Source organism: Mustela nigripes, chromosome 14, assembly GCF_022355385.1.
Source record: "Mustela nigripes isolate SB6536 chromosome 14, MUSNIG.SB6536, whole genome shotgun sequence".
NCBI classification, from domain to species: domain Eukaryota; kingdom Metazoa; phylum Chordata; class Mammalia; order Carnivora; family Mustelidae; genus Mustela; species Mustela nigripes.
Window position 1 is genome coordinate 21081143 of NC_081570.1, and position 16081 is coordinate 21097223.

At 40.5% G+C, this 16081-nt stretch overlaps 1 protein-coding gene across 5 annotated transcripts in view; it reads left to right on the top strand.

The window, feature by feature from the left end:
• Positions 1-16081, top strand: part of GMEB1 (glucocorticoid modulatory element binding protein 1) — a 36834-nt gene that overhangs the window by 13299 nt on the left and 7454 nt on the right. For 4 of the 5 annotated variants that reach the window (XM_059376885.1, XM_059376884.1, XM_059376883.1 and 1 more), the window contains exons 3-8: positions 3767-3879; positions 4570-4694; positions 5733-5836; positions 9147-9304; positions 12199-12330; positions 13662-13799. In XM_059376885.1, coding sequence (XP_059232868.1) covers positions 3767-3879; positions 4570-4694; positions 5733-5836; positions 9147-9304; positions 12199-12330; positions 13662-13799 — 770 coding nt within the window. The remainder of the gene's footprint in view (positions 1-3766; positions 3880-4569; positions 4695-5732; positions 5837-9146; positions 9305-12198; positions 12331-13661; positions 13800-16081) is intronic. The other variant, XM_059376887.1, reaches the window with a different exon arrangement.

The following is a 16081-nucleotide window of genomic DNA, read 5'->3' on the forward strand; positions in this document are numbered from 1 at the left end:
TTTTTTTTTTTTTTAAAGATTTTATTTATTTATTTGACAGACAGAGATCACAAGTAGGCAGAGAAAGAGGAAGGGAACCAGGCTCCCCGCTGAGCAGAGAGCCCAACTCGGGGCTCGATCCCAGGACCCTGGGATCATGACCTGAGCCGAAGGCAGAGACTTAACCCACTGAGCTACCCAAGTGCCCCTGAATTTCTTTTAAAGGATTTTGCACATACTGGTCAATTTAGAGTGAATTTACTGAACTTACTTGAAGCAGTAGTTTCTCATATTTATCATAATCCTCATTAACTGACCAACTACTATTGAGTACCTTGTCATGTTCTAGTTAGTATTCGACACACTAGACATACAAAATTGAATAAATAAATAAGACATGATCTCTATTCTCGGGAGCCTCTAAGACTGTGCTTAAGGAGAGGCAGACAGCTGAACAAATATATAATATTAAGTGTTATATGTGTTGTGACAAAAGCCTGAAGTATAGCTGGATGACAAAGAAGGAGATAAGTGATTGTACTGGAGGGTTTATTGGAAGAAAAGGCATCATAGAGGCTACTCATTAAAAAACAAATAGGAGGGCACCTAGTTGTCTCAGTCAATAGAGCATGCGATTCTTGATCCTGGGATTGTAAATTCAAGCTCCACATTGGGTGTAGAGAATACTTAAAAATAAAGTCTTGGGAAGACCTGGGTGGCTCAGTCGGTTAAACCACTGCCTTTAGCTCCGGTCATGATCCCAGGGTCCTGGGATCAAGTCCCGCATGGGGCTCCTTGCTCAGCAGGAATCCTGCTTCTCTCTCTGCCTCTGCCTGCCACTCTGCCTGCTATGCTCTCTCTCTAACAAATAAAACCTTTAAAAACAAACAAATAAATAAATAAATAAAATCTTAAAAACAAACAGGGTCACCTGGGTGGCTTAGTTGGTTAATCGTCTACCTTTGGCTCAGGTCATAATCCCAGGGTCCTGGGATCCAGGCCTGCTTTCGGCTCCTACTTTTCCCTCCCTCACCCCCATGCTTGTGCACTGGCATGCATGCGCTCTCTCTCTCTCTCTTTTTACCATGCTCTCTCTCAAATAAATAAATAAAATCTTTAAAAAACAAACAAACAGATGAGGAAGGTTGTTCTGGGGAAAGGGGGAAGTAGAACAAGGAGGGAAGGTGTGAAAGATGACAATTCTGGGAACCACAAATAATTTGGTATTACTAGGGCTTGGATTATTATTATTATTATTTTTAAAGATTTGATTGATTTATTTATTTGACAGACAGAGATCACAAATAGGCAGAGAGGCAGGCAGAGAGAAAGAGGGGGAAGCAGGCTCCCCGCCTAGCAGAGAGCCCAATGCGGGGCCTGAACCCAGGACACTGGAATCATGATCTGAGCCGAAGGTAGAGGCTTTAACCCACTGAGCCACCCAGGTGCCCCTAGGGCTTGGATTGTAAGGTGAGGTTTAGGGAGACTTGAAACCAGGGGCCCGATTTTGGAGCAACTTAAATATCCTATGAAGGATTTGGGGCTTTTTTGTAACAGCAAGTAGAGGGTTCTTGAAGGGTTTTAAGGAGGGGTTTACACGATCACTCCATAGGAATATAGAGATCAGGAGATGCAAGGAGACTAGTTTAGACCAGAGATGCTGCAGTCTGAATTAAGGCAGTAGCAGAGGAAAAAGAGACAGGGAGACTGGCTCGTGTTAAGTAGTTACATCTGGTAGGATTTGGTGGCTGAGTATGTGGGAGTTGAGGAGGAGGAAGAGGGAAAAATCTGATGTAATCCCCAGGCTTCTGTCTTAGGCTGTAGAGTGCTTGGTGGTGCCATTAACAGGGATAGGAAATATAAGAAGAGTGGTTTGGGAGAGGGAAGAGAACTTGGTTATTTTAGACATAATGAATTCAACAAACTGCTATGGGACATCCAGAAGCGTTTATTCATTTAGCAAGTAAACTGTGTCCTGGTGTGAAATTAAGAGGAGAGGCCTGTGCTAGAGGCGTCACCATGGGGGTGCTTTCAGGTAACAAGATGCAGGGGCACCTGGGTGGCTCAGACAGTTAAATGTCTGCCTTTGGCTCCGGTCATGGGATGGAGCCCCACATTGGGCTCTCTGCTCTGTGGGGAGTCTGTTTCTCCCTTTCCCTTTGTGCTCTCTCTCTCTCTTTCAAATAAATGAATAAAATCTTTTTTTTCTTTTCTTTTTCTTTTTTTAAGATTTTTATTTATTTGACAGAGGGAGATCACAAGTAGGCAGAGAAGCAGGCAGAGAGAGAGAGAGAGGAGGAAGCAGGCTCCCCGCTGAGCAGAGAGCCCGATTCGAGGCTCGATCCCGGGACCCTGGGATCATGACCTGAGCCGAAGGCAGAGGCTTTAACCCACTGAGCCACCCAGGTGCCCCTAAATGAATAAAATCTTTTAAAAAAAGATGCAATAGTTAGTACAATAAGTTTATTATAGAAATTAAATGTTGTTAGTATATTTTATTAGGTTATCTGAGTCCATTTCTTAGAAGGTAAAACCATTTAATTTTTTTTCTTTTTTAAAAAAAAAATTTATTTATTTATTTGACATGGAGAGGCAGGAAGAGTGGGAGAGGGAGAAGCAGGCCTCTTGCTGAGCAGGGAGCCCGATGCGATGTGGGGCTTGATCCCAGGATCCCAGGACCTGAGCTGAAGGCAGTTGCTTAAGGACTGAGCCACTTAGGCGTCCCTATTTATTTAAATTTTTTTGAGAGGGATGTGGGGATGGAGAGTAGGAGTCAGAGAATTTTAATCAGGCTCCACACCCAGTGCAGAGCCTGATGTAGGGCTCAATCTCACGACCCTGAGATGCTGACCAGAGCTGAAATCAAGAATCCTGTGCTTAATGACTAAGCCACCCAGGCACCACAGAAGGTAGAAACATTTTACAAAGACTTTCCCTAAGTGATACTTCTAGTTAATGCTAGTTACTTTGGGCATAGTCTATCTCTCTGTCTCTGTCTCTCTCCTTTTTCTTTCTTTCTTTTTTTTTTCACTAGGCTCTGTTCATATCAATAGTTTGATTATGACCATTTGAAAAATGCTAAAGTGCTAAAGAAAGACTAAAGTATCTAGATTCCAACAAAGGACATCAGCTTCTATGGTCAATGATCTTTTTTTAAAAAAAAAGATTTTTTAAAGATTTTATTTATTATTTATTTGACAGTGAGAGAGAGGGAGAGCACAAGCAGGGGTAGCAGCAGGCAGAGGGAGAGGGAGAAGCAGGCTCCCCGCAGAGCGAGGAGCCCCACTTGGGGCCCAATCTCAGGGTCCTGAGCAGATCTGAACAGAGGGCAGATGCTTAATGAGCAGATCTGAACAGAGGGCAGATGCTTAATCAGCGGAGCCACCCAGGTTCCCTGGGTTCTTCCTGTCTTGAATTGTCCAACAATATTACTTTTTAGTCTTCTTAGGATAATTCTATAATATAACTTAATCTTATACTTGAAGCAATATTTTATGTCATAAGCATTTAAGGTATGAAGGGAAAATCTAGTGTGAAACAGTAACAAGTGGTGATGTAAAGACAGTAGCAAGAGGAACTTTCCTTTGAGGTGAGAAAGTTGTTGATTCATGTCCATGGTCGTAGCTGCTAAGTAGTCCTGGGTAGCTTGGAGTTTAAATACAATGGGAAACTATTAAAGCACTAACATAGAGTTGTAAAGTATATTTATTTTATTCCTTTTGAGATAGATTATAACGAATTTCTTAACCCCATGCTGTGAATATTAATTTTTTCATGATTTATGTAGTTTGTTTATCGATGGACACTTTTACAACAGGATTTATGAACCTGGGTCCGAGAACAACACAGCAGTTGTGGCAGTAGAAACTCACACGATTCACAAAATTGAAGAAGGGATTGGTAAGTCTTTTTGTTATTCTGGTATCTTTGATCTTAGCTTCCTTGGTTGAGATTTCTTGCCTTTTGTGCCTTATATTTTTCCCCCAACCCAGTACGCCCTACCAGTGCTGCATGAGTTTGATGATGGTGCATCTAGAGACACCACTGACTAGGCCTGTCAGCTGATTATTTAACATCAGTTTGCTAGGGTACTGAAAAGATTTTTCATCTTCAAAAATTCCACAAAGAAATTAGAGCCTCAAGGTTGATCTGTCATGAGGGAAGTTGCTGATTAGGATGTACGAGGTGTTGATTGGAAGGCAGTCGGTGGAAAGAAACTGAAAAAAAAGTTTGAAACTAGACAAGCCAGAGTTTAAATCCTGCTTTCTCACTTCTTAGCTATATGCCTTGGGAAAGTCACTTCAACTTTCCGAGTTGCACCTACATACATCGGAAATACTTATTGCCTCCCAGGATTGTTGTAAGAACTAAGTAAGATTAAGCATGTAAAAGTACATAGGACAGTATCTTGGATATAGGGTGAGCTTGGTAAGAGAGCTGTTATGTTAAACTTCTTCCAGAAGATTCCAAAATGATACCAGCCAATGTGAACTGTTAGCTCCTCCGAGGAACCAAGAGACTAGAGATTTTGAATTAAGCTTTTGGGAAAAAGCATTCAATAAATAACTGATATATTTTTTTCATTTTCAGATGCAAGCACTATAGAAGCAAATGAGGATATGGAAATTGCTTACCCCATAACTTGTGGGGAGAGCAAAGCCATTCTCCTCTGGAAGAAGTTTGTATGTCCAGGAATAAATGTGAAGTGTGTCAAGGTAATTGCCTTTTCTCCTTACTGGGATCTGTTTGGGGGCTTCTTGTTTTCAAAGAGTATACTTTTAGTGCCTCTTCTCTCTTGTTTGCCATATCAATGTTTTCAATTTTGTGGCTATAGTCCCTATAATGTCACAGGAAAAAAAAAAAAGGGCTTTGGAGTGAAATTGGCCTGATTCAAATTCCAAGCAGAACACAAGTTCTGTGAGAGCTGAGAACTTGGATTGTTCGCCAGTGTATCCCCAACACCTAGAATGATGCTTGGCATCTTTATCTATAAATGTTTGTTAAATGAATGAATGGAGTCCCGTCTCTATGACTGGGTGACCTTGAACAAGTTAATATTTCAGAGTTAAAATGAGAATAATGTGTTAAAATATGAATAATCGTATGTTAAAATATGGATAATCACACTGTACGGTTGCTAGCAGATAAAATGAGATAATATATGTAAAAGGCCTTATAGAAGTGTGCATTAGAGTTTATTGAAAATTATTACTGATAAAACTAAATTCTCTTGAGAGCACAAAGTGGAAATAATTGCTTATTCTGTGTCCTTTGGTAGCCACAGCAGTACCAATGGATGGTAGTCACCATCGCTGGCATCATCCTAGAATCATTAAGGATTACCGAGTTTTGAGGCTCTGCAGTGATAGTGGTTTCTGTGGTACTTATTCTTTCCACCACATCCTGAATCTTGTCATTAGAGCTTGGTAGGTTGCTTCTGTTTATTTAAATAGCCTTTGCAACATTGGACCCAAGTGCCTGATTTAGGGCATGAATGGATTTTAGATGCTAATCAGTATATTAATCTCTGATCCTCCTCCTGTCTTCTGTAGCTCTGTACCAGGACAGGGCACTGTGCCCAGAGAAGGATCATCTTCTCTGGCACAACAGGGCAGGAGGCTGGGAGATATAAGGCTATGATTTAAGATGCCATCTGGGTATTTTTCATATGTAACAAGTAGAGATACCTTTCTCTTTCTCTTGACCTGCCTAAGTTGACCTTGGGTTATTTGGGACTTTTCTTTTTACTTTAGTTCAATGATCAGTTGATCAGCCCCAAGCATTTTGTACATCTGGCTGGCAAGTCCACCCTAAAAGACTGGAAGAGAGCCATTCGTCTGGGTGGAATCATGCTCAGGTGAGCTTTAATAACAAGCACGTACCGGGGTGCCTGGTTAGCTCAGCTAGAAGAGCTTGCAACTCTTGATCTCAGAGCCCCACATTGAGTGTAGAGATTGCAAAGAAAATAAAAAATAAAGCAAAAAACAAAAAAGTGCAAACTTTGTTTTAAAGGTTTATTAAGTTATTTCAGAGAGAAAGAATGCGGAGTGGGGGATGGAAGGAGAGTGTTTTTTTTTTTTTTTTTTAAGATTTACTTGTTTATTTTAGAGAGAGAGAGAGAGCATGAGAAGGAGGAGCAGAGGCAGAGGGAAAGAGAATCTTAAGCAGACTCTGCTGAGTACAGAGACTGTTAGAGGGCTCGGTCTCATGACCCTGAGATCATGACCTGTGCTGAAATCAAGCTGAAACCAAGAGTTGAGTGCTTAACCTACTGTGCCACCCAGGCGCCCCTCAGCACATATATACCTTCCAGCTGACTTTGGAACACTAAATCATGGTAGAATACAGATAATTCAGGATTTTCTCTTTAATTCAAATTTTTTATTCCCTCTAAAGAATTGGCTCGTGCAATCCATGTATTAACCTTCATCAGCCAGTTCTTAAAATCACTGTGAGAAAAGGAAGATTGACTTGAATTCACTCTTCCCAGCATTTAGGGCAAATTTTTTCTGATGTCAGGATGTTTGGATACTTTCTGGGCCAAGAAGCTCGGGGGTAGATGACAAACCTACTTGAGATCACCAAGTACAGGCAGGGCTAAGCCTGGTGCTGAGGAAGCATGCCGACCGCAGAGAAGTGTAGGCTGGTTGACAAGTTCTGTGATAATCTGGTAAGACAGAGGCGCTGTTGATAAGTCACCATCATGTTCAGTAAATGCAGTGCTTGCCATCAATATACCACAGAAATAAACTTCAGAATGTGTAATATCCTCACCCCCATCTTTATGCAGTAAGCTTACTTTTATAATTTTCCTCCCTCTGGAAAGGGAGGAACATTAACATTAACGTTAATTAGTGTTCCTTGAACACTCGCCTATTGATGGATTTTTGTGGTCAGGATTGGAAAGTTCCTCGCAGAACGTGTATCAACACCCTTAAGAACATTTTACCCATTGTCTTTAATTCTTTTTAAGGACTCTGTCCTAAGAAAAATCTATAGTGCTTGTAGAGATTCAGGCATAAAGACGTTTATTGCAACATTGTTGAAAATTATAGTCTGCTTTAGGGGCACCCGCCTGGGTGGCTGAGTCAGTTAAGGATCTGCGTTCAGTTCAGGTCCTGATCCCAGAGCATCAGTCTCCCTGCTCTTTGAGGAGCCTGTTTTTCCCTCTCCCTCTGCCCCTCCTCCCATTTGTACTTGCTCTAAATAAATAAATAAATTAAATAAAATCTTAAAAAAAAAGAAAGTTATAGTCTGCTTCAATATACAGTCAATATATAATTTCTAAAGAAAATTTATGGCTCATCTAAACATATATGAGTATATACTATGAAATATTATGAGATTATTAAAATATTTCTAAAGAATTTTTATAGGAAAAATGCATATGATATAATGAAAGAAAGAAAACAAAATATAAAATTGTGAGCGCCTGGCTGGCTCACTCAGTATAGCATGTGACTCTTGATCTTGGGATAGTGAGTTTAACCCCCATGTTAGTTGTAGAGCTTACTTAAAAAAAAATACATGTATAGATGGATACAAATATATAGAGATATATAGATATGTAGATATGTAGGGGTACCTGGATGGCTCAGTCGGTTAAGCATCTGGCTCTTGATTTCAGCTTAGGTCTTGATTTCAGGGTTGTGAATTCAGGCCCCTCATTGGGCTCCATGCTGGGTTGGGAGCCTACTAAAAATATATATATGTATGTCAAACTGTGATTTTAGTTATGTAAAAAACAGACCTACACGTATACACATAAAATTTAATGGAAGAAAATATGCCAAAATGTTAATGTATCTCTGTGTTGTTGGATTTTTTTTAAAGAGCAGTGGTTTTCTTTATAGTTTTATGTATTTTCCACTGAGAATGTTAATTTTTTCTTCACACATTATTTTATTTTTTAAGGTTTTATTTATTTATTTACTTGACAAAGCGAGACGCAGCGAGAGAAGGAACACAGCAGGGGGAGGGGGAGAGGGAGAAGCAGGGAGCCCAATGTGGGGCTCGATCCCAGGATCCTGGGATCATGACCTGACCTGAAGGCAGACACTTAACGACTGAGCCACCCAGGTGCCCCTTCACATATTATTTTATAGAGAGACATGTTTTTATTTTTTTTTTTTAATTTTTTTTTTTTTTAAAGATTTATTTATTTATTTGACAGAGAGAGATTACAAGTAGGCAGAGAGGCAGGCAGAGAGAGAGAGGAGGAAGCAGGCTCCCTGCTGAGCAGAGAGCCCGATGCGGGACTCGATCCCAGGACCCTGAGATCATGACCTGAGCCGAAGGCAGCGGCTTAACCCACTGAGCCACCCAGGCGCCCGAGACATGTTTTTAAAAAAGAAATTATTCTAGATGATTTGTATGCAGAAATCAGTACTTAGTTAAAATTGGGAAAGAATACTTATAACTTTCATTATTGTTCTTGGCTTGTTCCTTTTGCCCAGAAAAACAAGCACATGCCAACTTTCCTCAAATGTAAGAAGGAATCAGAATGCCTAAAAGATATTTAGTGAAAGCTGAGAAACGTTATAACGTAGAGTTTACTATAATTAAGATAACCCATGGCTTTGCTCATGGCCTATAATAACAGTGTCTTGTGAATTCAGTTATAAGGGCATTTTATAGTGGGGATTTAGTATAATCAACTTTGCACTGTATTTATAGGACAGTTGTTAGCCTTTTTTTTTTTTTAAAGGAAAGAAATGTGCTGAAGTTTTGTCTCCAAAAGTGGCAACAGATCTTTCTGGTCTAAGAATACTAATACATCAGAATCTCATCATAAAATTCTCAGTTATGCTGGGATATATGAATTAGTCTTTTCCCCTTTTGGGTTTGGTTTCAATGAGATTCTATGGCGATACTCAGATGTTGTCAGGAGTGTGTCCCTAGCTAAAGCTTGGTGATAACGGGAAATGAAACAATACTCCTAATGATCAGACTAGGGAGGGAAGAGGAGTACTTGTAAATGTGGGCAGGACCAATGAAAATTTTATAATCCCAATTAGAATTTTTGTAACCTAATGACTTTTAATCCTATTAGGTTTCACTAATCTATGGAATAGATACAACAACTTTGTTTCTATTTGTCCCTGAGGCCTAGTTCCATCTAGATGTAGTGCAGGCTGAACTGGTACTTCTTTTCTCCCCTTACACAGGAAAATGATGGACTCCGGACAGATTGATTTTTACCAACATGACAAAGTTTGCTCCAATACCTGCAGAAGCACCAAGTTTGATCTTCTGATCAGCAGTGCAAGAGCTCCAGTGCCCGGACAGCAGACAAGTGTGGTGCAGACACCCACTTCGGCTGATGGTAGGGGGTAGGAAACCACCTGAAAACCCAGTGTTTTTTAGTAACATTTTCCCCCTTACTTCTCTCTTGTGTTTCTTAATTTTAATTCTCATGTGCATTGATGTCCTTGTAAAGTATGCTGATCTTGGGTGTGATTCCATACTTTAGAAACAGATCTCTTGGTTTTCTCCCAGATGATTCCTGTTGGCCATACGTACTTCCTTATTTCTTTCTAACTACATGGTAAACATTAGAAAGATGGTTCAGGGGCAGTTGGGTGGCTCACTCAGTTAAGAGTCCCACTCTTTTTTTTTTTTTTTTAAAGATTTTATTTGTTTATTTGACAGACAGAGATCACAAGTAGGCAGAGAGGCAGGCAGAGAGAGAGAGAGGGAAGCAGGCTCCCCGCCAAGCAGAGAGCCTGATGTGGGACTCGATCTCAGGACCCTGAGATCATGACCTGAGCCGAAGGCAGCGGCTTAACCCACTGAGCCACCCAGGCGCCCAAGAGTCCCACTCTTGATTTCGGCTCAGATCACCATCTCAGGGTTGTGAAATCAAGCCCCACGTCAGGTCCTGTGCTGGGTGTGGAGCCTGCTTAAGATTCTCTCTCTACCCCCCGCCCCCCATGCATGTTCTCTCTAAAGAAAGATGATTCAGTGGTTATTATGCTTATTCAGTGGTCTCACTTTGGCAGGCAAGAATTCTACCACTGAACCACCAGTGCCCCACTGACTTTGGTACCACTTGGCATATCTTTGAAATTAGATTGTTTTGAAAATCCTTTGCTCTACTGGTGGTCAGGAAGGAAGGTAGAATGATGAAGGGTATTCAACTGTTGAGTTGAGATGTATCAAAGATAATGTATGGTTGGCTGGACTGGACTCTGGAGAATCTGCTGCTGTACAGATCAGAGAGCTCTGCCTGGAAGGGATCCACAAAAAGCTTCCTCACAAATGAGGCAAGATGGGCATATGCTTAACTTCATTATTGTTTACCTTGGGAATAGAGCTCGTTGCTCTTCTCTGGGAAAGATAGAGCCATGTAAAAGATGATTGTTAAGGATTCAGTTAGTCCAGGGGAGCCTGACTGGCTCAGTTGGAACAGTGTGTGATTCTTCATCTTGAGATCATGAGTTCAAGCCCCACACTGGGTATAGAGATTACATATATACATACATACATACATAAACTTAAAAACAAAAAAATTCAGTTAGTCCAGTTAAGATTCTTATCTCAACTACTTTCACAAGACTTAAAAATATGCCTGATAGAGTTGTAAGGACACTAACGGATTTAAGGGAAGTACCATGTTTTAATAATGACCACTAAAGGTTTCTCTTGGTCAGCCCTAATACTCTGTGAGTAACCATTGGGTGAGAGGAAGGCAGATCTCTTAGAACCTATGTTCCCTTCAGGAAAGTATAAAATATCTAGCAGTTTGAATTTTTGGTCCTGGGTGTCTTTCACTTGAAAAGTAAAAAATGCTATGAAATTATTTACTTACTTTTTGTTGGCCAAAACTCCACTAGTTGATTATCCATATCAATATTACTTTTTTTTTTTTAATATTTATTTATTTATTTGACAGACAGAGATCACAGGTAGGCAGAGAGGCAGGCAGAGAGAGAGGAGGAAGCAGGCTCCCCGCTGAGCAGAGAGCCCGATGTGGGGCTCGATCCCAGAACCCTGGGATCACAACCTGAGCTGAAGACAGAGGCTTTAACCCACTGAGCCACCCAGGCGCCCCTCAATATTACTTTTTTGCTTGATTATTAATATCCTCCAGCATGTGGAGTCCATTCTTGTCTATATATCTGTCTGGATCAGTTTGATTTCTCTCCATTCTCTTTGTTTAAAATCTTTTTTTTTTTTTTTTTAAAGATTTTATTTGACAGACAGAGATCACAAGCAGGCAGAGAGGAGGAAGCAGGCTCCCTGCTGAGCAGAGAGCCAGATGCACGGCTTGATCCCAGGACTCTGGGATCATGACTTGAGCCGAGGGCAAAGGCTTTAACCCACTGAGCCACCCACGTGCACCTAAAATTTTTTTTTTTTTTAAGATTTTATTTATTTGACAGAGAGCACAGCAGGGGGAGTGGCAGGCAGAGGGAGAAGCAGGCTTTCTGCTGAGCAGGGAGCGGGATGTGAGACTTGATCCCTGGACCCCAGGATCATGACCTGAGTGGAAGGCAGACGCTTATCCGACTGAGCCACCCAGGTGCCCCTGTTTAAAATCTTAATATATGAGGGGTTCCTGGCTGTCTGAGAAGAGTATGTGAATCCTGATCTCGGGGTTGTGAGTTCGAGTCCCATGTTGGGGTGGAGAGATTACTTAAAAAAAATAATAATAATAAAATAAAATCTTAATAGATGATGTTAATAGCACAAGTTCTTTTCCTCTGTGAATCTGCTATTCATGGATCTCTTGCCTGATTTTTTTGGTCTCATTTCTCTTGCTTTCTCATACATAGCCTGATAATTAAGCTATAACAACTTCTGATATTCTAGATGGTTAGTGTTCTTGGCTAAGCACCATACTTTTCTCTTAAATTATTTCAGATCCTCCACATCCTCGCTAAGTCTGGGGCAGACAGCCCAGCAATCATGCTCACCTTCCATCTTTTTAAAAAATGTAACCGCTCAGGAAGCAGATTGCTCTTTTGTAATATTATAAGTTATCTTTCCCTTTCTATTCAGAGTAAGAAGAAAGCATTTTCTTTTCAAAGACAGGTTTTCTTTAGAAAATCCAATATTCATCCTGGTTTACCAAAGATTCTAGTTTTTACTATATGGACCTGCAGGCAGAAAGCCAGAATATTAAAATAACAGGGTCTCTTTGGCTGTATGAGATAAAGGATAGCTATGACTTTTTCATGAAATTCACTGGATTTACCTCTAATGGACTGCTTTTAGGTAGCATCACACAGATTGCCATCTCAGAAGAGAGCATGGAAGAGGCAGGGCTGGAATGGAATTCCGCTCTCACTGCTGCTGTCACCATGGCTACAGAGGAGGGTGTGAAGAAGGACTCAGAGGAAATTTCAGGTACTTTTCTTTGAGCCTCAGATACCTTGCAGGGTCTTGGGACCCTTCTCACCATTATGATCATGGACACAGGGGGTCTCTTAATTACTTAGTGGTTTTTCTCATGCACATTAATAATTGTAGCTGCAGACATTTTATTTTAATCCATTGCAACAACAGCCATGCACAATCACATTTTGCATAGGAAGAAATTGAGATTCAAAAAATTCAGCAGCTTGCCTCAGACCAGCCATACAACCAGCAGTGTCAGAGCTGAATTCAGCTGTTTGACTCTGTAGTCAATGCTTTTCATCCTGTCACACTGCCTCCAACTTTGGAACGTTTCTTAGATAAACCAACCTGCAAGGTGTTGGAAGGAAAAATTAGGTAGCAGGTGGTGTAGAGGATGGTGACTAATGATGATTCACTTAGAGGGGACCAAGAGGGGTTTCACATCATCCTCCATTCATTAATTCATTTGAAAAATATTTATTGCTGCCTATTTTTAGTTGGCTCCATTGCCAAGATAGGTGAAAAGACAAAACCTCTGCCCTCAGAGAGCTTATCGTCCCACCGACTCAGCTGTTTTATTTTATTTTGTAAGTATAGGACTAGAGGGAATACAGTTGCTCCTTGAACAAGGTGGCAGTTTGGGGCACCAGCCTCCTGTGCAGGGGAAAATCCCCTGCCCTCCCCCACCTTAACTGTAAATCTTACCAATAACATAGTTTGGTAAAATGTTAACATGTTTTGTATGTTATATGTATTACATACTGTATTCTTACAATAAAGTAAATAAAGAAAGTGTTAAGAAAATTATAAGAAAAGAGTTGTTTAATTTAAAAATGATGAGTACGTGAGTACATTTTTTTAATTCAAAAATGATGAGTGCAGTACATCACTGCACTGTATTTATTGAAAAAAAATCTGTGTATAAGTGTACCCTCACAGTTCACACTGTATTGTACAAGGCTTGCCTGTATATCTTTAATGTCTTTATTATTTAACTTTTAAGATACTAAATACTATTTAATTTTAAATTAAATTATGTAAATAAATAATATTTAATATTTATTTATATCTTTATTGGAGGAAGATAACCTGCTCCCTACAGCCCGAGCCATGACAAATTAGAGCAATTATCCCAAGTACCTACGTTGCTGAAGAGGCCAAATAATTGGTTAGCAACTTAGAGGGGCAGCTAGTATTCCAAAAACTTCTTCATTTTTCCCAGAAATGGCCCAACAAGAAATCATTTCAAATTGAAATAATTTTGAGTTTAATTTGTAGAGATGTATCTAAGTATACGTAGCATCTTTGTTTATCTTCTTGTCTTATCCCTCTTGTGTCAGAGGACACTTTGATGTTCTGGAAAGGAATAGCTGATGTAGGGCTGATGGAAGAGGTTGTCTGCAATATACAGAAGGAAATAGAGGAGCTACTCAGGGGAGTTCAGCAGCGACTCATTCAAGCTCCCTTCCAGGTAACAGGTAAGTGCACTAATTCCAACAACAGTGGTCATTTTATTGAACACTAACAACTGTAGGCAGATCCTGTTAGTTTCATGAAAACACTGGGGTGTCAGTATTATTATCCCCATTTTACAGATTAGGAAATCAAGGCTCATAAAAGTTAAGTTACTTGTCCATACTCGATAATAAGTTTTTGAACTCGGTTCTGGTCATGCTCTTCACAGGTAATTTTTGCCTTTATAAATGGTGCCAGAAAGCAGGCTCTCTCTCTATTACATATAGATAGGTAGAGTCTGAAAATTGGAGAAAGCTACCTGGTTTTAGATGAGTCTCATATATATCAGTTTAGGGTTTCCAGAACAATTGTGTGCACTTACAGCTCTTTCCAAATACCCATAGGGTACTTGCTGCTGTGCATAATGTAAAAGGATGCTCTAATCATTTGATACAAAAGGGTTGTGATGACAGGCATCTGGCTGGCTTAGTCGTAGAGCATGTTACTCTTAATCTTGGGGTCATGAGTTTGAGCTCCACATTGGGGGTAGAGTTTACTTAAAAAAAGAGTCATAATATGGGGCGCCTGGGTGTCTCAGTGGGTTAAAGCCTCTGTCTTCGGCTCAGGTCACTATCTCAGGGTCCTGAGAGCAAGCCCCGCATTGGGCTCTCTGCTCAGCGGGGAGCCTGCTTCTTCCTCTCTCTCTGCCTGCCTCTCTGCCTACTACTGATCTCTGTCAAATAAATAAATAAATCTTTTTTTTTTTTTAAAGAGTCATTATAATATCTCATAAGCTTGTGTGTCAGTGAGTTCCTAGATTTGTTACTTGTGTCTTACTACCTCTCTATAATTCATACATTATATAAATACACTTAAACTTTACAGTAGAATCTTTTTTTCATGTTCTTGGAGGGGAAAAGGCAAGTAATTTAGAAAGCAGGGATGAGTCTTTTAGGGTGATCAAGGAAGGCCTCCCTAAGGAGGTGGCTTTAAGCAGAGACCTGAATTGAAGAAGCTAGCCATGTGATGAGCTAGGAGAAGGAACTTTTCAGGTAAAAGGAACAAAGCCTTGAAGTTGCAATGGGCTTCATAGGTTCAAAGAATTATAGAAGCTCTGAGGCAGCCACAGTGGACGAGGATATAGGAGAGTGATAGGTGATAAGGTTGGAGAGGAATAGAGAGGACAGTTTAGTTTTGTTTTTTTTTTTAAGATTTTATTTATTGGGGGCGCCTGAGTGGCTCAGTGGGTTAAGCCGCTGCCTTCGGCTCAGGTCATGATCTCAGGGTCCTGGGATCGAGTCCCGCATCGGGCTCTCTGCTCAGCAGGGAGCCTGCTTCCTTCTCTCTCTCTCTGCCTGCCTCTCAGTGTACTTGTAATTTCTCTCTGTCAAATAAATAAATAAAATCTTTAAAAAAATAAAAATAAAAATAAATAAATAAAAAGATTTTATTTATTGGGGCGCCTGGGTGGCTTAGTGGGTTAAAGCCTCTGCCTTCGGCTCAGGTCATGGTCTCAGGGTCCTGGGATGGAGCCCCACATCAGGCTCTCTGCTCAGCAGGGGGCCTGTTTCCCCCTCTCTCTGCCTACTTATGATCTCTGTCTGTCAAATAAATAAATAAAATCTTTTAAAAAGATTTTTAAATTTAAAAGAAAAAAAAGACTTTATTTACCTGAGAGAGAGTGAGAGAGAGAAAGCACAAGCAGTGGGGAGAGGGAGAAGGAGGCTCCCTGCTGAGCTGGGAGCCTGATGTGGGGCTCGATCGCAGGACCCTGGGACCATGCCCTGAGCCGAAGGCAGACACTTAACTGAGCCACCCAGGTGCCCCGAGAGGACATTTTAGATAAGCTTTGGTTAGAACTTTGGTTTTATTTTAAGGTGATGGTAAGCCATCATAGTTATTTTGAGCAGGGGAGTGAAAAGGATTTATTTACATTTTTATAGTTTTATGTAGTTGTATATTTTTTATTTTATTTCATTTATTTTAAATATTTTATTTATTTATTTGACAGAGAGACATTGAAAGAGGGAACACAAGTAGGGGGCTTAGGAGAGGGAGAAGCAGGTTTCCTGCTGAGCAGGGAGCCTGATGCGGTGCTCCATCCCAGGACCCTTGGATCATGAACTGAGCTGAAGGAAGACGCTTAATGATTGAGCCACCCAGGCACCCCTATTTTTTATATTTTTAAAAGATCACTTCAGTTGCATGTGGAGAATAGACTGTATGGGGCAAGAAATCAGTTGGGAGGGGTGTGTGCTAGCTCCAGTGGTGGAAAGTGCAGCTCTTTTTTTTTTTTTTTTTTTTT